General features: G+C 49.1%; 1 protein-coding gene across 3 annotated transcripts in view; it reads left to right on the top strand.

The window, feature by feature from the left end:
* rarga (retinoic acid receptor gamma a) overlaps positions 1 to 21,227 on the top strand; it is a 39,862-nt gene extending 18,635 nt beyond the window's left edge. For 2 of the 3 annotated variants that reach the window (XM_040193904.2, XM_040193905.2), the window contains exons 3-9: positions 15,262 to 15,410; positions 15,776 to 15,917; positions 16,958 to 17,121; positions 17,469 to 17,645; positions 17,937 to 18,141; positions 18,352 to 18,510; positions 18,707 to 21,227. In XM_040193904.2, the coding sequence (XP_040049838.2) occupies positions 15,262 to 15,410; positions 15,776 to 15,917; positions 16,958 to 17,121; positions 17,469 to 17,645; positions 17,937 to 18,141; positions 18,352 to 18,510; positions 18,707 to 19,059 (1,349 nt within the window). In that variant the 3' untranslated portion in view covers positions 19,060 to 21,227. Of the gene's footprint in view, positions 1 to 2,949; positions 3,650 to 15,261; positions 15,411 to 15,775; positions 15,918 to 16,957; positions 17,122 to 17,468; positions 17,646 to 17,936; positions 18,142 to 18,351; positions 18,511 to 18,706 lie in introns of those variants that run through there. The other variant, XM_040193907.2, reaches the window with a different exon arrangement.
* Positions 21,228 to 21,715: the final 488 nt, after the last annotated feature.

The raw sequence follows: 21,715 nt of genomic DNA, 5'->3' as shown, positions 1-21,715 counted from the left end.
CATCGTTATCAACGACGGAAAAGATGATTTGGATCTTGTTCGTTACGTCTTTCAATAAGCCAGTTCACTTGTATGTGGGGTTACGGCCGTGATCTGAGTAACCTGAATCATGCAGTGGGAGGGCGCCGTGAACTGGTGTTCAGTGTCTCCTGTCATCACCGGCAATCTGTTTCAGCACGTCCACACACACTGCACACATGTTCCCATCAGCGATGGAAAAAAAAAAAAAAGGCTCCGCATTCCTTTCAAAATCCCCACGCTGCAGATATCGGCATTTCAAAACAAGTCCCCTTTATTGCCTCACACACCGCTGCGCTGTTGACTGCCGGGCTGCAACGTGAATGAGTGTACACAGAGGAAGTGGCAACAATGTGTTGTATACGTCTTATCGGTAATCGGCATCAGCGTGTCAGACGGTAAAGCCTAATTCTGCCGGGTCTCCGGCCCACGTGGAGCTGCGAGCAGTCTGGCACCAGCCGACCGTCTGACGTACAGATAAAGAGACGAAGCATCGTGTCACAAAAGAAACACTACACATTTTCAATCGGGCGTAATCGGGCAATTGAACGTAATTGAACTCCGCAGCCTCACAACAATAAACCGTGAGTTGGCAGCCGCTGAAAATGAAACATTTCCAAAAGCAGAGATCTTTGTCAACTAAAACAAATCATGCAGTTAGGAAAAAGCGGCCAGAGGGAACTTGATGAAATGGGGAGAAACAGAGTGTATGAGGAGAGCGATGGAGAGACTTGAGAGCCAGAGAGAGAGAGAGAAGGAGGGAGGGCAGGATAAGTTTGGGGGGGAAAGTTAGTGGCCCAGTGGGGGTTTCTTTTAGAGTTCAACCTCTCTGGTTGGGGAAGGGGAGGAGAGGGGGGGCAGGGACCGGCCTGGGTCAGCAGCAGTATGGAGAATGTGTAGATTAGATGTCTAAACTCACTTCGCGAAACCCCTCTGAAGCGCTTGGAAGGCTCTTGACCCCCCAGCGCTCGGTTGCCAACAAGTGGAGAACCGGGTCGGCCGGCCTGAATTTATAGTCTCAAGAAGAAATGTCAGAGCCGGTGGAATCGGATGAGGTCCACGAAACTAGAAAACCACAAAAAAAAATAAAAGCGTAACTCACACGTAAAGTGTGAGCGTATGATATTATAAGGGGATTGTGCTTCCCCTTGCAAACAACGCCAATGTAACAAAGGACATTTGACCAACAGGGGATTGGCCGGTTTTTAGTTTCCAGGATGCTGTCTGCAAACTTGCACCGAGAAAGAGAAAAGGAGAAAAAACACACACACTCACACACACACACACACACACACACAGGAAACAGACGAAAGACGAGTGTGAGAAGAATGCCTGTGGATCATAAAAATGTGACTCGTGGCTCGTGATGATTCAATCTGAAATCCATCCAGATCTGAACTTTTTTCTTTTTCTGTGAAAAATGGGTGGAGGTAGAAAAAAGGACCCTTTTTTTTAACAACGCACAGTCAGCAGGAGCATACTCGATGGATAACAACTTGTCATCTAGCTTCTCTGTCCCATTGTTGCCGTAAAGCTTCCCCTTTATGACCCGACAAGTGTATGAAGAAGCACATAAAAACGACAGGTCTCGTTCTCCGTTTGATGCAACAAAAGAGCGGCTAAGTGTGTGAGCGAGTCCACGCCGGCGTGTGTGCGACCGCTTTAGTGAACCGGCTTAACAAAATAAACAAGGGGATTTCAACCCAAGGAAAATCTTTTTAGGTCAATAAACATTTTAATCAAAATCATTCAAAATAGCCCGAAACGTGAAAGCAAGATTTCTTCCTTCAGACAGGAAAAAGAGTGTGAGACAGACGAGGGGGGGGGGGGGGGGGACTGTGTGTTTATGGAGAGTGTAGCCAGCAGCACAGATTGACAGGAAATGTTGTCTTTTTTGCCTGCTGGGCTGTACCACTTGTATTGGCCTGACAGGGGGGGGGGGGGGGGGGGGGCATACAGACTAAAGTCATTCTATTATCATATATCTTGTATCAAGCTGTTTGCTTTAGCCGGAGTCCATCCATCTGCTGATGAACAGTCAGGACCAGTGACAGGCTTTTTTTTTTTATTGACCGCCTATTGATCTCCCTGTGATTTACTGCCACGGCGAGGGCACTGCTGCGTTTTCAATTGAATTATTTTGTCAATAACACAGTCCTGGTTTTTAGGAAATCTAAACGTGAGAGGCCGGGTTCTGCGGCTCCTTTCGGCACGTTCCAGAGTGGAATATTAGAATTCACATCTGCATCCTTGCATGGGAGATGAATCACCCCAAAAAGGGGTCAAGAGGAACCTGTGAGAAGTGTGTCGCGCACATGGCGTGTTTGTGTACGGGGGTGTATTTGTCTGGGTGAACGCACTGGAGGGATTGAGCAAGGCAGCTCTCGTTCATCACTGTTAAAGAACCTTTCGGTAGGGAGAGACCGAAAGATCTGCCAAAAAAGCGGACAGGGAGGGAGGGGTTTACCCTGGCATCTGGTTTCTGGGTTCAACCACAGCACAATGTTCTTCCTGGCTCTCGTTCTCACACACACACACACACACACACACACACACACACACACACACACACACACACACACACACACACACACACACACACACACACACACACACACACACACACGGCCAGTGGCTGGACTTTAATATGGTTATGATTAGAGACGGGGGGCTCAGAGGAGGAAGGGGGGGGGTCATATTCACTGCAGGGGAATTGGGGGAGGTGCGATGGAAGAAAAGGGGACCAGATCTGAATGGGACCACGAGGGGAGAGAGAGAGAGAGAGGGGGGGGGGTGTTTGCGTTCTAGGATGAAATATTAAAAACAAAAGCAATAGAAGAATGGGAATGGAGTTTTGTCTCCTCACCAGATCAGTTCTTCTTCGAGTGAGTGCAGGCTCTGCGGCCGGCCCCCTCTCTCCCTCCCCCTCGCCCCGTTCCCCTCTCTCTCTCTCTCTCTCTCTCTCTCTCTCTCTCTCTCTCTCTCTCTCCACCCCCTCTCAGAGCGTCATGCCGCAGCAGTTGGTTCGCTCCGCCGTGTCTGGTGCTCAGCCAGAGCTGCGAGAGGCTGTTATTTAGGTCCGTTACAGCAGACAGAGAGCAGCTCACCCAAGGGCAAGTGGGGGGGAGAGAGAGCGCGAGACAGAGAGCGCGAGACAGAGAGAGCGAGAGAGAGAGAGTCACGCTCAGCCGGGCAGGAACCAGATCTGCATTCCAGCTGAGAGGGAACGAGGGGGAAAAACTCCAGCATCGGCAGGAAGAGAAGGAGAGTGACAGCGGACAGCGAGAGCGACGCGAAGGCGGCGGATCCGCGCGGCGCTCGAGTCCCGCTGTTGTTGTTGTCGTCGTCACCGGGTCGGCGTGACGCGCGCGGCGGGAGCGGAGCGGGACGTCGAGGGGCTCGGAGGGATTCTTGTTCAGGGCGGAGGAGAGCGAGAGAGCGAGAGCGGAGGGGGGCTGAGGGGGTGGGGTTAGGGTTCCCGGTGCCATGTTCGACTGCATGGAGGCTCTGGGAATGGGCCCCCGTCAGCTCTATGATGTCACCGGCCGGGGCGCGTGCATGCTGCGCAAGGCGAGCCCCTTCTTCGCGGGGCTCGACCCCTTCGCCTGGACGGGCAGTGCCAGCGTTCAGTGTAAGTGGCGTCCCGTTTGGGATTCTCTAGAATGACACAATGTTTGTTCCTCTCTGTCTGTCTGTCTCTCTCTCTCTCTGTCTCTCTCTCTCTCGGCCATGGGGGCTGCTGTTAGGGGCCTCTGAGCAGCACAGGAAAGGACAGGGACAATCAGTCTCCTCTCCTGTCCCGTCCCGTCCCCCTCCCTCCCACACACAGGCGCTTTGAGCTGCTCAGCCATGTGAAAGAAAGTCCGTGATATGATGATATGATATGATATGATATGCACAGTGTGTGTTTGTGTACTACAGTGACGATGTGTAGCCACCTGAGGTTTGACCTTGCCATGTGTTTACTAAAAACAAACGTGCGTGGTGTGCACAGGTGAATACATGAATTACTACAGGAAGAGGAAAAGACGACTTTCTCGCTTTTTGGCGGTTTTGACAATTCAAGTTTAGTTTCTGATTTATTTCTCATGAAAGGTTATTAACAAATGGCAGAATATTACAGAAAAGTTGTGTGTAGCCTGCTGCCGTCCTCACAAGCCAGAGGTTTGTTTATGCTTCTGGATAATGATATTCCTCCGGAGATATGAATTAATAAAAAGATGAATTATTTAGTGGATGAATTAGAAATGTAGAATACATGCACAATATATTCTGGCCAGCTTCCTCTTTTCTCTCATTTCTCTCTTTTATTCTGCCTTCTGCCTCCAAAGTCAAGGCTGTGACTTCCAACAACATGCCTGTCTCTGTGAAGACAAAACTGGGGTCCGTTTTCATACACTTCACCAGGGGGGCCGCTACTGCTGCGAGAGTGAGAAAGAAGTGTGTGGGGGGGGTGCTTAGTATGCTGGGAGAAGTGTGGAGGGAGACAAGCCAGATATGACAGTGGGAAAACCAAAAAAAATTATCAAGAATACGAGAAGAGAGAGAGAGAGCGAGAGATACACGGCTCAACTGGGCATTTTGATATTGGTTTGGATTGTTTTTATTATTTATTGTTTCTGTTTGTTCATCCTCTTTTTGTCCCTTCTGACTGCCTCTCTGAGGGGGGGGGACACTCATCAGTCTTCATTAATCGTGAAGACACCAGTGTTTCAGTGGCTGTCATGCACACTGGCTGAGCTTTAATGAAGACAGATGCTCTGTCAGGAAGGCCGAGGCCAGGGGGGCAGGAGGGGGCGGGGGGGCTCCAGCCAGCCCAGCTTGCTCTGCTTAGCTAGGGGAACCCTGATGATAACAAGATGAGATTTGTTTATTTAATCCCCAATCAGCCTTCATTGGCCTCTCCATTTAGCCCATTCACACACACACGCATACGTTTTGACAATTAGGCCTCCCGGATTCCAGAAGAACAATTTTTCTTTTTGCTTCCTTGTTCCAGAAAATCAAAGAGATACTATGTTTTTTTTCTTTTCAAAGTCCAGAGAAGCTGCCCCCGGGGCAAAGGAGCTGAGTCTGGCAGAGCACAGCAAAGCGGATGCCGGAGTGGTGTACTGTTTCAAGCCCTCTGTGCCCAACAAAACCTCTGTAAACAGCCCGATCCCCGCACAAGGAGCCATAATGCCTCTCTTTGGTGAAGCAGTTGCCCCTCATTGTCCTCATCAATGAGGCTGATGAATTGATGTTTGAGTCTGATATCTCATTAAGCCAGCCCAGCTGCACAACAGAGGGACCTGTCTGGCTCCTCGTGCCACGCGCACACACACACACACACACTCCGCTCTCCAAAATGTCCACAGGGTTCGTCACCAGAGACACCTGGCCCTGGCATGATACTCGCTAATAACCTATTACCGGGGTCCAACGCTGTTATTTCCTTATGTGCTTGTCAGGTTTCAGCCGGTAGAAAATGGTCGGCGGTTCTTTTGATCATCTGCGGAAAAGGCAAGAGGGGGGGGGGGAAAAAAGTGGCCCGGCCTAAATCTAAACGTCGTATTGTCCCGCCGCTAAATGTCCGGCGGTGATAAGTGTCAACGCCGTTTGGCCATTAGCCCAGGACAGTTAGAGGACTTGGAAGTGTGTGGTCAGTTTTCCTGTTTTCTGAACAGTGGGAGCCCTCAGGGTCAGAGGTTAGTGAGAGGCCACTGGGCCGGCCGATGCCAGATCCGCACCATGTGTGGCGGCCTTGTCAGCCTGCTGAAAAGGAGACCCTTTCAACCAGCTCGGCTGGTGTAATGCTCTTAAGTGCCTTTATACCACAGGGCTGGCACTACATCTGAGCCGCCTCGCGCGTAAGCATAATGGACACTGATTTAGTCGTACATCAATGAGAACTGAATTAGTCAACTGCCAGGGAAGCCATTTCAGAGATGCTATGCAGACCGATTCCCTCTCCGTCGATGTTAATTTGCTTAGAAGAATGAGGCAATTACGCTTCTCCAGGGTCAGATGAAGGGGAAGTGTGCTTTTCTCACCAAAACACACTTGCAGCTTTATTTATTTTTTTAAGTTTAGGTATTAATTGTGATGCTTCCGAATGATACATTCAAGAGAGGGACATGGCGGTGACAGATCGGTAGACAGATCCAATCACCTTGTGTGCCATCGTTTACCCCCCCCCCCCCCCCCCTTTGTTTTACATTAATGTGCTGTTCAAACGTGAATTGAGGCACTAATTGAAAGGAGGGTATATCTCAGCAGCAATGGCAGAGAAATAAGAGCTTCCCGTGACCGCTGGCACATTCTGGCCCCCGATCATTTTCTCCCTGATGGCAGTCCGCAGTTATTTCATTATAATTACAAAAGATTCAATTAAAAGATTAGAATGCCTGAGGGGGCAGGACTGGGAATAGATAGTGGTGTCCTGGGTAAGGGGGTGTGTATGACAGAGAAGGAAGGAGACAGAGTGCATGGTTGCTGTTCTAATGAGGACTTGTCAATGCGGTTCTTTATACATAAACCTCGCTGATCCTTTCAAGATAATGTCAAACGAATGTGCTGAAGTTAAAAGGCTTAAGTAGTCAGCTGGTCCAAGGTCACTGAGTCAAAATTGATATGACCGACGAAACACCTTCACTTGTCCGTGAAAAAAAACAATTATAACAATGTGATCAAATGAGTTTGTTTGAAAGGGGGGTTCAACAAGGAATGGACAAAGATCTCGACACCTGAGAGGAACCTTTTTTCTTTTCTGCAATTCCAGACTGTAATTGAGAAAGCACAACGTTTCCGTCCAGTGAGTGGACAGAGAGCCCTTCTTTTGCTACGCGGGGGCAATGTATACATAAGTTGACTCAATCTGAAACTACAATATAAAATACAATTTAAACTGATTCCAACCTCATAATACTTGTACGATCTTTACTGTATCATACTACATTTTCAAAGCAGGGAGCCACTTTCAGGATAAGGACAGTGTGTCTCAGCCAAGGCCATTAATAGGCAGTGCTGCCTATAAATAAACCGTTTCAATCCCTGCAGTTGCTTAAAAATATTTTCCACAAGCCCCCATTTAGTGTGTTTGTTTTGCTTCTGCATAAACATGAGCCCGTCAACCTGTGGCTGCCTGCATAGCGTCTATGTGTGAACTCCTACATGTCGATGCATGCGGTGTTTACGTGCCTGCTTGGCTGGCGTTGGGCACCCAGACTGCTGTGTCGAATCCAGAGACAGACAATGTGCCGGGCTGGATTCCACAGGCCAGTGTTGGAATCCGGCTCCGCTCTAATGGCAGTTTATTGCCCCTCTGCAGCGTCGGTCACACCACTGTAAATAAAACCCCTCCGACCACAGCGCCAAGGCTCAATCTGTCACAACGGACGTTCTGTCCATCTTTTTTTTTTTCTTTCTAAAAACTGTTTCGCAAGAAACATTCTGAGGAATCTCGTTCCGGCTGTTATGAGGCAACTGGGCCAACAGTTTGCCCTCTCTATCGGCAGAGTATATCATCTGAACTTTCGTAAGTTCTTTCACAATAGTTAGCTGCCCACCCGTGTCTGCAACTATTGTGGCTGTCGACTGAAAACAGCCCACCGTGTACGGGCGGGCGTTGGCAACTGGCAGGGAGTGTACATGTGTGTGTGCGTGCAGCGTGGCCTTTTCATGCACTCTCGTTCCACTCATGCGTGCACCTGTGAGAGTTTATTTCACAGTTTATAGCTCATACAGCAGTGTGTGTGTGTGTGTGTGTGTGTGTGTGTAAGCCAGCACGGGGGCCATGTGTGAGCCCAGTGCGAAGATAGCAGTTCTGTTACCATCATGTTATTGACTGACGGCTTGGCTCCAGCGTTGCTAGGGGCTCACTGTTATGAGGAGCGGAGGGCTCGGACAGCCTCGCCGCGACTAGAAACCCTCCGTGTGTGTGTGTGTGTGTGTGTTTGTGTGAGAATGGGTTGTGTTTACGCAGCCGACAGTGTTTGGCAGGGAGTGGTGGGCCGCCGCTGCAGTACAGTCATAATCTGGGCTCAGGGGTGGAGAGTGATGGAAGAGAAGTTGGCCGGCGGGAAGGAGGCCCGCTGGTGTTGTGTTCACTTGGACATAATTCAAATCTTGCCAATGTGTGTCTGTGCAACTGTCACGGGCCTCTTGTCTGGAAACGGTGCATGGGTTAATATGTATAATCTCGTATTAGTGGATTTGTTTGTGTGTAAGTGTGTGAGATCTGAGGGGGAACAGGTGTGTAAGCTCACATGCCTGTGATTGTGTGCTAAGCTGACCGTTTGGGAGCTTTTCTTCTGTGTGAAAACATGAACGTAAATAAGTTAACAGATGTCACTGTGTGCATGTGTGTGTTTCTGTGATTCAAGTGCACATGAATCTGGGTCATTGGCAGAAATCAGGTCACGGCAGGAAACCTAACATACAGCTAGTCAGTGGTCAGGTGTCGTTTCAAGTTACTGTAATATCTTTGAACACAGACTCTACACTTATTGAAGCTGACGAAGCTTTTCTAGTTTTTGTTGTAGTCGGACTTTGGATGTAGTCATTTTGAATATAATGTACAAAAACAACCCTTCATCCCAGACCATTAGAATCACAGCAACGGGTTCCTTTACGTGCCCACATGTAAGGGAAGATCAACAGTTACTGAATTCTATGTAAATATCGCTGCTAAAGTGCATTTTAACTAACACGCATGAAGCACACAAAGCAGGTACGCGTGGACGCGGGAAGAAAGTCGCTTGCTCTTCAAACTAGCAGGTATGAGCTCCTGCTGCGCTGCTTGAGCCCTCCTTTGTCTGAAAGCACGGAGAGAAAACACGCTTAGACGGAAGGACAGACAGACAGGAAGCTGTCCATCAAAGCAGAGAGGCGCTGCGTGAAGTGATTTACGCCTCGTTCAGGGTACGCTGCTGCTGTGGGAACCGACTCGTTGCTCGGTGACGTACGACTTTGAATGGGTTTTAGTCCAAATGTCAAAATGACATGCGTTGCCTCATATTAATGTCACATGGAACTTCCAACACACACAGACAGAGACAGACAGAGAAGGAAATGAATCACTGCAGCCTCAATCTGAATTTATTTTTCGTGCCATGGCGGGCTCCATCCAGACGCAGAGACCGTCCATTGGTTGCCAAGCAAAAGTAAAAAAAAACCGCTGCTGTGCATCATTGCTCCACCGGCCCACTCAGAGCAGAAGTTTCTCAGGGCAACTTCTACGCCTGGTATGAGTCAAGTGTGTCGGCGCCAGTTCACGGGGACTTTGTGCCAGTGTGGCATCCTTTTTCTAAGATCTACCTGTAATCATCAGACAACCACATGCAACTTTCAGTCTCTGTTTTGCCTTTTACTCATTCGTAGTGCCGCCTTTAAAAGTCCCCCCCCCCCCCCCCCCCCCTTGTGAAAAGAGGGAGGACAACTACCAGATCATCATAGATGATGAAAAGCAAGAAGAAACCGTTATTGTAGTGCGTGATTTGGCACCTACACAAACCACTGTTACCACTCGCGGGCGCGCTCGTTCCTCCCTAGAAGAGGTTTCCCTCCGCTCCCTTCGCTCTGCGGTGCTCCCCCGATGAGCTGGAGTGAATACTACTGTTGTTGTTTACGTTATCCTCCTTTCCCCTCACTTCCTCCGACGGAGCAACGCCGCAGCCGGGGCCGGACTACTTCTACTTTTTGTCGGTTTCTATTGTTGTGGGGAGGAAGCAATAGCTATTGAACGAGCTCTAGTGGACTTGCCAGCGACAGACAGGTGAGAGCCGGGGCTGCAGATGGTGGGAGGAAGTCTGGGAGGACGGGAGACAACCCGAGGATCAAAGGACTCGGGATCTGCCTCCCGTGTCTCTCCCGTCTTCCCTCCTCACCTCGCCTGTCTGCCGCCCTGCGCTCCCTGTCTGGTTCCTCGCCTGCCCGTGAGTTGCCCTGTCTCCTCGACGTGATCGATGGTCCAGGTTGCCAGGTTTGGGTTCAGTCTGCAGTCACCGGAGGAGAGCCGCGCTCCACTCTGTCTTCTGGTGGGCAGATGAAGAGTCAGCTTGAGCTCACCACAGGGACGAGGGGGCAGATTTGCTTCCACGGATCTGCACTTGTCCCAAAAAGGCCACCGACGAGAATCCTTTCAATGAACTTTGGTTTCCGCTAATTTCCCGTCTTCGTTTTAATACCTCCTTCCTCGCGTTTTGCTCAAGGACAGTTGAAGGAGACTTTGTTTGGGGGGGCTGGGTTCCTGTGGGACAGGCAGCTTAGTGGGCAAGTCCTCTTTCTTTTTAGAGCCAACTTGTGTGTTTTCTTGACAGGATTGTGTGGTGCAGGAGGGGGGGGGGGTGTCTGCTGCCAAATGTTGGTTTGGCCGACTCCATCTAGAAAATATCAAAAGGCTCTTTTATGAGGTGCTGTAAAGAAGAAAGGGTGTTTTGAGAGGATACAGGCTGATCCCACCTGCTGCCTTTCCTGCTCTGCACTGCTTGCACACTTTCTCCGAGCAAGCTGTGGATTAAGAAGTGTGTGTGTGTGTGTTTTGGCTCCATGTCATATTTTGTCCATTTCAAAAGTATGCCACACATTCCAATACCACAAATTCAGATCATACGCATCATGTGGGTCCACGCATGTGTCCGTCTCTCTCTGTGCTCCATGACGTTCTGCTGTAGCTGACAGAAGGGTGTGAATTCCTAGAGGCGTGTGCGTCTGTTAATGTCTCACTTCTCACCACTCCTCGCCAGCTCTATGTGTGTTTCCACCAATCCAAACCTGAGCAGTCTCCTGGTCGACAGACCGGTCTTATCGTAGACCTCGTCTTAAAAGACAGCTCAGCGGGGCCCCTTTACAGGCGTGTGAGTGAATATATGTGTGTGTCCAGGTAATGAGCATTCTGACAGCTGTTGAAAGGTGTTGCTACTGCTCAGCACCTTTTTAATGAAAGCATCCCCCTCCCTCCTTGCTCAACACACACACACATTCCTTCCAGCGTTCAACACCATATAGACCATTTCTTTCTCAGTGGTAGGGAGGTTACGTTGTCCGTGCTTGTGTAACTCAACACACTAGAGACTTGACAGACCTCCCATTTCAAAGCCTTCAGGTGAGTCAAGTGTGTGCGCAACGGTGCTTGAACCAAGCTGATCGGCAGCAGTAACAGTAAACAGGGGCACATGTACAACGGCGTAACAGCGAAGGACACAGAAAGGTTGCTCGGAAAGTAGTGACGGAGATCCTCCGGAAAGACCGTCAAGAGGAAGGAAACGAGTCTGCTGTTTGGGACCTCGTCACAGAAGCCTCAGAGAGATGGCAGGAAGACGTGGGCAGAGAGAGAGAGAGAGAGTCAAACTCGCTGGCACTGCTGACGAGGGTGTGGTACTTTCTTTTCCTCTTTTTCACGGAGCCCACTTCTTCATAGAAACCTTTCAGCGGGTTTCTGGTGACTCGGTAGAGCCGCCCGTGGCGCTGGAGCCTCTGCCACGGGGTAGAGGGCCAACGGCGCCCCCCACCACCCCCCACAAAGGCCCCTCCTAGTGTGCCAGCTAGTCTTCCAGCCCACTGTTCACCACCCTCGCTCAATCTGCTCCCCTTCTGCTACTGCTGTCTGCCCAGTGCCCACCCCGCCTTTCACAGTGAGCCCTACTGTGTGCCTCCGTCTCCGTCTCACACGCTGCCTTCAAGTCTCACACACTCTTTTACTGCTCAGCGCGTTTGACAAGAACACGCAAACCGTACAGGCCGTTTAATGTAGGTGGAGATGGCCACAAAGGCCGCACAACATGCCAGTGCTTGCAGTTTAACACAGACAAAAAAAGAGGCTTGCACACAATGAGTCCTGCATTTGCCAATCAAATAGAGGCTGCAGAGTAGGCCGGGCAGCTGGCTGGCGTTGCGTGCACGCAACACAAACGCACAAGTCTGTCTGTGCCACTCACTGGTGTGCTTCGCTGTATTGGCAGTGTCCTCAAACAGCCCCTGCATTCGTGTGTCACATGCCAAGACCAGATCCTCGCTGCAGATTTGATCGCAACCAACAAGTCACGTAGACAAAATCTGCAAGCCCTATTGTGAAAGAACACTTGTAACCTTGCCAGAATGTCATACGCCGCTCAGTTAAAAGCAGTGTGTTGCAACAAGGATCCCAAACTGCGTAGTCGCAGCCTTTTTTTCTCGCATACATTAGATACACTCCCCTCGACAGTTGGGTGAACAACAGGCAGCTTCAGCGTTACTCAAAAGTCTCCTTTTTTAAATCTTTTTCAAATCTATTTTTCTCTCCCATTGTATCTGTTGAATCTAAAGGGACGTCAAATGGCCCAGTCGACCTGACCTAGAATTTAATGCAATTGACCCAGTTGAAGTCACCTTCAGCTAAACGGCTATTTCTGTCGTGCGCAGTTACAGTTCATCTAATGAGGTTGTTGAGAATGATGTACTGCGCATCCCACTCATGCTGGAGCACTTTAATGAAATGCAGGGGAGGCCGGATTGTTGTTGTGCGTTTGCCCGTTTGTAGCCAGTGAATCGTATCGGTGTGTATTGGCCCGAAGGATTAGGCCCGGTCAGTGCAGCTGGGCCACTTGTGCGCAGAGAGTATTGAGAGAAGGGATTAGGGAGTAAACTGATACTTAGCAGGAAACGAACAGAGGCTACTGGTAACCATCCCTCCTCCCCGGCCTCTCTTATCCTCTTGTCCTCCCCCAACAACAGCAGCCACCCACCTATCCCGGTCATCTCATCTCATCCGTCCGTCATCGACTCGCAGCCCTCGGCCGGCGGATTGTCATGCAAATGGGGCCCCGGGCCTCGGAGCGCTGATAAGGAGGGCCTCTCATTTCACAGGGCTTTGTTTTCTAAACAGTGATGAGCTGAGTTGAGGAGACTGGGGGGCTGCCTGAAAGGGCCCTCACTGTGGCGCCCTGGGGTAAGTGGTGCAGCGGATTTGGATGGAGCAGGCTGAACCAGGCAAAGTCCGGGAGGCGGGTTGGGGAGTCATGTTCTCTGCCAGGGCCCAACGAGCTGATGGAGCCTGATGGTAGTTTCTCCCTCATCGCTGTCCCGAGTTTTCTCCGGGACGGCCTTTCTCTCGTTGGCCCGCTTTCTTCCTCCATTTAGACGGCGTCAGTCAATGTTTGTTACTTGACGCCACACATGGTTTGTCCTTTTTCTGACGGGGTTGTCAGCACTCGGTCTGGAGCCTCATTTGCTGCTGTTATTATTGCATAAACATGGAGGTTCATGGCACGTTCAGAGGGTTTCTGCTCTCCCTCTGACCCTGCTGCTTTGTTATACTCTGGCCAGGGAGATATGAAAACTGCTGTAGAAACATTTTAACGGGTGTAAACTTCAGGTTTTAGATTGATTTGCACATTTGGCTGTGGTGCTGCTGCTTAAACTAATGGAAAACATATTTGCCTCCAGCAAAGTAAAGCTTTCAAAGGAAGAATTGGTATGCGGAATGTGGAATAGTGAAATATAAAAATGCATATGAAAAACAGATGTTTGGGCAGCAGACGGCAAAGGGGGAGAAAGGTTTTCTGTTACTATCATTAATGAGGTAGTAGCTGGGCAGCTGTGGAAGCAGGGGCAGTAATTGGTCAGTTTGGTCTTGAACAAGATTTGCCCTCAGGAGCAACTGCGTGCCCCCCGACCCCCTCGGCCCCTTTCTGTTTTTTTTAATTTTTTTTTATCAAATTCCTCTTTCTGTTCCCTCTTTTCTTCTTTTTGAAGTCTCCCCTTTCTTGTAAAAATCCGAGCTGGTGGTTCTTGCTTCAGCCCTGGGTGTCAGAGGGGATGGAGAGGGGGGGGTGCAGGGGGGAGGGGGGTGTAGGTTAAGTTGAGGCGAACCCTCTGTGCTTCCCATTGAAGGTGAGGGAGGGAGGTGGGGGGCAGTAAAAGCCAGAATTTTAGAGCCTCCCTGTTTTTTATTTTATGATTGGCTTTTTTTACGGGTTGGGAGCTACAGCTGGCGGTGTGAATAGCTGCCCAAGGTGACCGAGTCCCAATAAAGTGTAGGCCAGCCGGAATGGGGCCTCCAGTCCAGCCATGGGACCGCCTTTATAGGCCGCCTTACGAGCCTCGGCCTCTATTAAAACCTGGCAGGGCTGCACTGAGGAATTTAGGGCCAGGAAACAAGAGAAAAATAGGGTTTGTGTGTCAGGGGCTGGTGGGATGCAGTTTTGGGGGTTGAGGTCTGAGGGTAACTAAGGGTGAAAGTTGAAAGAGGTGTTGCTGGGTAAATGAATGTTAAAGTGTGCAGCGTATGGATTCCATACTGTCCCCGGAGCAACATGTGTGCCGGTGAGCCTGTGCAGGCTAGCATGTGTGACGAGGGTCTGTGTGTGTGTGTGTGTGTGTGTGTGTGTGTGTGTGTGTGTGTGTGTGTGTGTGTGTGTGTGTGTGTGTGTGTGTGTGTGTGTGTGTGTGTGTGTGTGTGTGTGTGTGTGTGTGTGTGTGTGTGTGTGTGTACCGCGGCTTATGTTCCTCTGGGGAAGTGTGGAATACATACGCTGCACGATTAAGCATCCAAGGGAGCCTGTATGTTTTTCCCTTTTTTGGAATCTATCAAAGTGTAAAGCACCTCAGCAAATACGTGACTCGCGGTCGCACTGACGTAACAGCTGTGTTCCAGTATAAAAGGTGGAAGGAGAGCTTTGTGTGCGCGTGTGTTTGACATTTGTTTACTCTCTGCGTGCAAGATGTCATCACGAGTCTGCGGAATGAGGAAGAGCCGGCTTTGACTCTTTGCTGCATGGGCTCACTCTGTTAACCGGGCTTATCAGACAAGCTGTCTATCAACAACGTTCTTTCTTACTGCAGTAAAACAGTTTTGTCATTGCTGTCAGGTGATTCAGTCCTTCTTTCCTTTTGTTTCTCTGCTCACCAAACACGCACCTGACTGCCGCCCTTCGAGGGGGTAATTGGTGCCTGGATACAGAAAGTTGCTCTGTAATAATCCTCTTTCTCGCTTATCTTATCGATCGAGAAAGTCGAGATAGAGAGCATTATGTGGTAATGTATCTCAATCCACCTCTAGGCCAAATTTAATCGTTACTGAGCATCCCTCTCTGGCAACACAAATCAAACGGAAAAGGAAATGCTGTCGGCTGCCATATCATGTTTCGAATGCAGTTGAAAACACTCGGTTATCAACTACATTCATTGACAAGTTCTCATTTGACATTTCTGACAGGAGTATGTGACTCACCGTGTGCTCATGTGCGCCGCTGTCTTTTTTCTTCTTCTTCTTCTTCTTCCCCATAGCGGTGGAGACCCAGAGCACCAGCTCAGAGGAGATGGTACCCAGTTCTCCGTCTCCACCTCCCCCACCTCGTGTCTACAAGCCCTGCTTTGTGTGCCAGGACAAGTCTTCGGGGTACCACTACGGGGTCAGCTCCTGTGAGGGCTGCAAGGTGAGAAGAACCTGCCAGAACCTTTTAAGATCAGCTTTGTGATGTTTTATTTTTATATGTATTTTATTTACATATAGAAAAAATGCTGTGTTGCAAAAAATGTGACCTTGGGCTTCATAGGCAGTTTGTAGCCACTAGTGTGAGATTGTAGTGAATGTAAATGAGGGAATAACAACAAGACGTAGAAATAGAACGCGAAAACACTCAAATTTAAAAGGCTACAGTTTTGCGCTTTTAATTTAGGTTCGAAAAAAAGCGAGGAAAGCCGTGATTCTTATGAAGGAGAAGTTAAATAACACATCCTAGATGTGGTTAGCAACACACAATGGTCTCACGCCTTTGTCTCTTGCTTCCTGGTGCACCAGGGTTTCTTCCGACGCAGTATCCAGAAGAACATGGTGTACACCTGCCACAGAGACAAGAACTGTCAGATCAACAAGGTCACACGCAACCGCTGCCAGTACTGCAGGCTGCAGAAGTGCTTTGAGGTCGGCATGTCCAAGGAAGGTGAGTCCCACAGGACTGGAGTCCCAAGAGACGGAGAGACCACCTTCCACAACATGGTTATTCACTCACATGTGAATATCCACAGACTCACAAACAGTGTTTTTCACTCGTAGATCGACACACAGCACGACATAACGCGTAGTTTGGAGACATCAGCAAGAAGTTGATGTCTAAATTCTACTTGGATCAGATTGTTTTACCACAAAGGGGAATGGCTTGACCTGATTCACACAGTGTGGATGTGTTGATCTACAAATGGTGTTCATTGAGGGACTCTGGGGAAACTATGCAGCAGACAGGCAGAAGCAGATGACGAGCGTGACAGGGGTGGTGATCGGGGCGAGGCTGGGCGCTGTGCCAATCACATGACTAATCCCTTTACGAAATTATTTCTGCCTTCCTGTTTCACAACAGAACCTCGCCCTTCTGGTCAGCAGAGACACTGCTTTCATTCATCAGAAAACCAGATTTCCAGTTTTGACACAGCTAATCGCGTCAGAATTCATCTAGCGTGCCGAAATCAAACGCACGGTTATGATCTGTTCAGCTTGACCTCGTTTGCCGCTTTGTGCGTGTGTAAGTGGCAGCTTCTTGCCCTTCACTGAGCCCATGGGACATGCATGTGGGTGTAATGTTTGTGTGGGATGTGTGTTAAGACCGGGATCACATTGTGCCTCTGCTATTACTGGATATCCTGACAGGAAGGAAAGTCGGGGAGGGGGAGGGGGAGGGGGAGGAGGAGGAGGAGAGTGGAGGACTGGCTTACGTGCACCGGTCAAGTGGATAGAGAGATGGACGAGGAAGAGAGCGGGTGATAAGAAAGAGATAGCCAGTGTCCGTCCCGTGCTAAAGGAAATATGTTAATACTGTAAAGAGCAAAGCTCCGTTGCAACGCAGTTCTTTTCCACTGGTGAACCCAAGGGCCTTGACAGTTGTGAAAGACACAGATTATGAGAGCTGTGGATGTTTTAACGTTGCAGATAAAGAAGAGGAACATAGCTGATGTGTGTTTCATCTTGTTTTTCTTTAAAAAAAAAAAGCCGTGCGCAATGACAGAAACAAGAAGAAGAAGGATGTGAAGGAGGAGTTGGTGCTTCCAGAGAGCTATGAGCTAAGTGGAGAACTCGAGGAGTTGGTCAATAAAGTCAGCAAAGCTCACAAAGAAACCTTCCCCTCACTTGGGCAATTGGGCAAATATACTACAGTAAGTGACAACCACACACACACACACACACACACACACACTCACTAGACACCACTGCTCACTCATACTATGTGTGGCAACAATACTTTCAGATATTCCGTCACTCACAGATTGCATGCAAAGAGGTCAACACACCGTAGCTTTCCCAACATAGAGGCGGTTTTACTAATTCAGTTCCCCATTAAGCCATCTGTGTGGCCTCTGAGTGATTGATGCAACATGTAAATGGATTGTTCTTTTTTCCCTGATTGATGTAAAATGTAAATGTGCTCGGACATGCTGGTCCCACAGGGCGCACGGGGCTGCACGCCACCTCTGTAACAAAATACTGCTCTCTGTGTGTTCAGAACTCCAGCTCAGACACCCGGGTCCAGCTGGATCTGGGTTTGTGGGACAAGTTCAGTGAGCTCTCCACCAAATGCATCATCAAGATTGTGGAATTTGCCAAACGGCTGCCAGGTTTCACCACCCTCACCATCGCTGACCAGATCACTCTGCTGAAGTCTGCCTGTCTGGACATACTGGTGAGGAGCCGATGCCTTTTGTCCTCTTCACCTGCTCACAAAATCAACTTACTTGATTGGCGAGGGAACACCTGCACCTGGTGGCGAGAAGTGATAGTGCAGGGAGGTTTTCCTGAATAATGTTGAGCCAAGTTAATCCTCGGTGTGAAAGTAGTTATGCACACTTGACACTCTGAGCCAACATCGATATGGAGTTGAGCTGCTGCCATCAGTGTGTGCTGAGGAAAACCGTGTTAAATCCCCGTTACATCACGTTTTTGATATAAGTTTTCCACCTTCTGGTCCTCACAGATGCTGAGGATCTGCACACGCTACACTCCAGAGCAGGACACTATGACCTTCTCAGACGGCCTGACTCTGAACCGGACCCAGATGCACAACGCCGGTTTTGGACCTCTCACAGACCTGGTGTTTGCCTTTGCCGGCCAGCTTCTACCCCTGGAGATGGACGACACAGAGACCGGCCTCCTGAGCGCCATCTGCCTCATCTGTGGAGGTACTGCAGTGTCAATTGTGAAGGAGGAAGTGGCTTTAGTATGTTTGTTTCAGCCCACCTGCCACTGCTATGTCAGGATTATTGTTGCACAGAAAATATAAATCTGACTTTTTGATGAGTGCGATTTTCTTAAGTAAAACTTTTTTGTGAGAATTGTAAATTTCTGGAGAATAATAATGAACACAATGTGTTTTCGGCCCACTTTGTCAGACCGCATGGATCTAGAGGAGCCCCAGAAAGTGGACAAGCTTCAAGAGCCTCTACTTGAGGCTCTGAAGATCTACGCCCGTCGCCGTCGCCCCAACAAACCTCACATGTTTCCCCGCATGCTGATGAAGATCACTGACCTCCGGGGCATCAGCACTAAGGGTGAGTTTGAAGACAACAACTCCTCGAACAAATTTCGATTTTGAAAAGATATTTACCACCGTCATAACCGATTCATGGTGCTGACAAAGAAGGCCGAGTGAATTTCCACTCGCGGCAGTGTTTCATTTGTGTCCTCTTTTTGGTAATAAGTAACATGATTGTAATCGTCTATCGTCTCCGTGTCCTCTCCTCCCAGGCGCAGAGAGAGCCATCACTCTGAAGATGGAGATCCCGGGGCCGATGCCTCCTTTGATCAGGGAGATGCTCGAGAACCCAGAGGCCTTTGAGGACCAAACAGAGGACAACGAGAGCCCGCCCCCTCCGCCACCGCCTGCACCGCCCACGCAGGTCAAGCAGGAGGCCGAGGACGAGGAAGACAGCTGGGCCGCCGAGAACGGCAGCGAGCCATCGCCGGAAGAGGACGAGGATGAGGACGAGGACGCGGGCGATGAAGATCGAGACAGGGGCTCGGACAGTGACGGGGAGCCCTGGGGCGCGCTAGACGCCGCGGACGGGTCGAGGAAGGGCCTCGTTGGGAGGGCGCAGTGAACAGAGCATTTCAGACCTACGCACCCCCATGCACACACAGGCACAAACACACACACACACACAAACACGTACACGCGCACTCAAACCTGCTTTGAGACAAACGACACAACCTCACTCAGTCTCCCACCTCAACAATAAGCCGGCCTTCCCTCCTACTGCACGTCACTGTGTCCTCCACGGGCGGAGCGCAGCAGAGCCTTATGTGTACAGACACGTCTAACTCAGGCCACCCGGTCCGTGACAAAGGAGCTCCAGGAAAAGAAAGTAAAGGAGAGATGGCGGCGAATCCTCTGAACTCCCGGTGCAGCCGAGAGGCTGGCAGAACCTCGTTGGGAAAGCCTAACGTCTTGGTTTTTCTTGGCGTTTGTATCAAAATAGGGGTCACGGCCGAACCAGACACCAGAACTGAGCGGTCGGTTCCCGTGGATTGCAACAAGCACATTTCTCAAAAAAACAACACGAGTACAGGGCAAAACCAAATTAAGTATGCTAATCTGTTGTTGTTATTGCTTTTGAATATTGTTTTCAATTTTTCTTTCTTTCAATTTATAAATAAGTCCATACATATCTATATACCATTATATTTTTGTCTTTTATTTGTTATTCTGGTTTTATATATGAATCCTTTTAGAGAACCTTTTTTCTTTTGAATAGCTTTCCTGAGAACATATTTGGGGGGAAAGAAGGGTAATCACAACTGGCTGGGTCTTCCTTATCAGCTACATATGCTTAGCTGGGGCTTTTTTGGGGGGGGACTTTGGCTCACTGTGGATGTCAATCATAATCAACCCAGAGGACTATTGTTATGTTGCAGGGACTCAGATTCTGTTATCAGGGAATTGGCATTATTCTCGTTGCAGCAGACTCATGCTGTCACCGCGGAAAGTAAAGTATCTTTGTGCCAAAGTTAGGAAAAGTCATCCTGAGAGCATGAGTGTAACTACTGGCAGGTAGACTCCAGCTGCCATCCAGCCATCCTTGCAGCGGCGCACACACGTTAACACACGAATGCACACACAAACATACATGTCATGCACACACCCCGTTCTCAATACCCCCCAGCTGTAGCAAACACATGACATCAAGCGCCCGGACAAGGGGCCTTATACTTGACCGAATATGTAGCACTTTCGTGATCCTCTATTACTTACTCTCTAGGAGCGGATATTTCCATTAGTGTGTCCAAACTGATGACGCCATGCACGACACCTACGATACAATCGACCTTACAGCACTCCCTGATGATGTCAGTAGAAGAATGCACACTTTCAGCACAGATTAAAAAAAAAAAAAACACATCCACACATGGTCAGCAGCGACGCACAGACGTACAGACATATGCAAGTCGAAAGCAGGAATCTTCATGGAAGACATTTTGAATTCACACTCAGGGCTTTTCAGTAAGGACCAAACTCTCGCCGCATTTAGGCTCGCTAGAAACAGGCAATATTTATGTGTGTATTCTTGACTCCGTTTTGATCAGCTCGACTCTGCGTGTACATAGAAGGAGACAAATCTGAGAAATCAGCATGTGTGCCGGCCCGGCTCTCTCATGGAGTGGGGGGGGCATTTCATCAGAGTCATCGGCGCTGCCCCCGCCTGTGCTCGTGCTGGCATCCAAGCAGCAAACTGCCTTCTCATCCTAAAAGCCATTATATCGTCTTGTCTCCTCGTGTACATCCTTGCCTCTCTTTAAGCAGTGGAGGATTATGTGTTCTCATGTATATTTTCTTTATTGCCAAATTGTCTTGGAGCGCGGCTGATATAAAGTACAGAAGGGGGGACGGGGGGGGACGGGGGTCTGTCTCTCTTTGAAGCAATATGAACATTCTTTCTGTAGCGGTGGGAGGTCCCATCCTCTGAATATGGTCTCCTCAGTTTTGTGTGTATGCGTGCATGTGTGAGACAGTGTGAGAATGCTTTAAAATGATTTAAGTCATTGAGTGAATGACCACAACCCCCCCCCCCCCCCCCTCTCGCTCTCTGCAGGGCTGTCATAATGTCAATGATGGAAATGCAGGCAGAATTTTGAGATTATGTCGTTTCATGTTTTTTGTTTTTCCAACATGGCCACGGTGTTGTCCACTCTCTGTTTATGTCAACTCTTGTCATACAAAGAAAAGCCATATAAACAGTAAGAGTAACAATAAACTACTTTTGTGAGATGACTCGACTTTTTTTTGTTTTGCAATGATCAGAAAATTCACCGGTACAAGGAAAACATAAGCGCACACAGTCGCCTTGTACTGTGAAGTCACAAGTTTGACTGAATTAACCATCCATTTAAAAAAGTTATCAGTAGAGGGAGCTCTTGCACTGCCGCTGCAGTGTTAACCCTACATGGACGAGGAGACCATGGTCTGCTAGGTCATGGAGCTCAGTGGGGGCAGAGGGTAATAAATCCACCGCCTTCTGCTGAACAAGGACATCAGATAAAGGTCTCCTCTGAAGATTTGTTCTCTGTGCAGTTGGAAAAAGTCTGACAATTGTGGCTTGGAGGTTAAAAGTAAATATGTCCGTTTTGATGTGTTTATTGAATTTAAGAAGGGTGGATAGCAGATGAAAGTAATTGTAAAGTTTTGAAAGATGTATGAACACATTTAATCAGATGAATCAGATTAATTGCATTTCAAGCAGAAATTGTGAAAAGGTGCTA

The sequence above is a fragment of the Gasterosteus aculeatus genome, chromosome 2, assembly GCF_964276395.1.
Source record: "Gasterosteus aculeatus chromosome 2, fGasAcu3.hap1.1, whole genome shotgun sequence".
Lineage (NCBI taxonomy): Eukaryota > Metazoa > Chordata > Actinopteri > Perciformes > Gasterosteidae > Gasterosteus > Gasterosteus aculeatus.
Note: the sequence above shows the minus strand (reverse complement) of the source record. Positions and strands in the feature narration are given on the sequence as shown.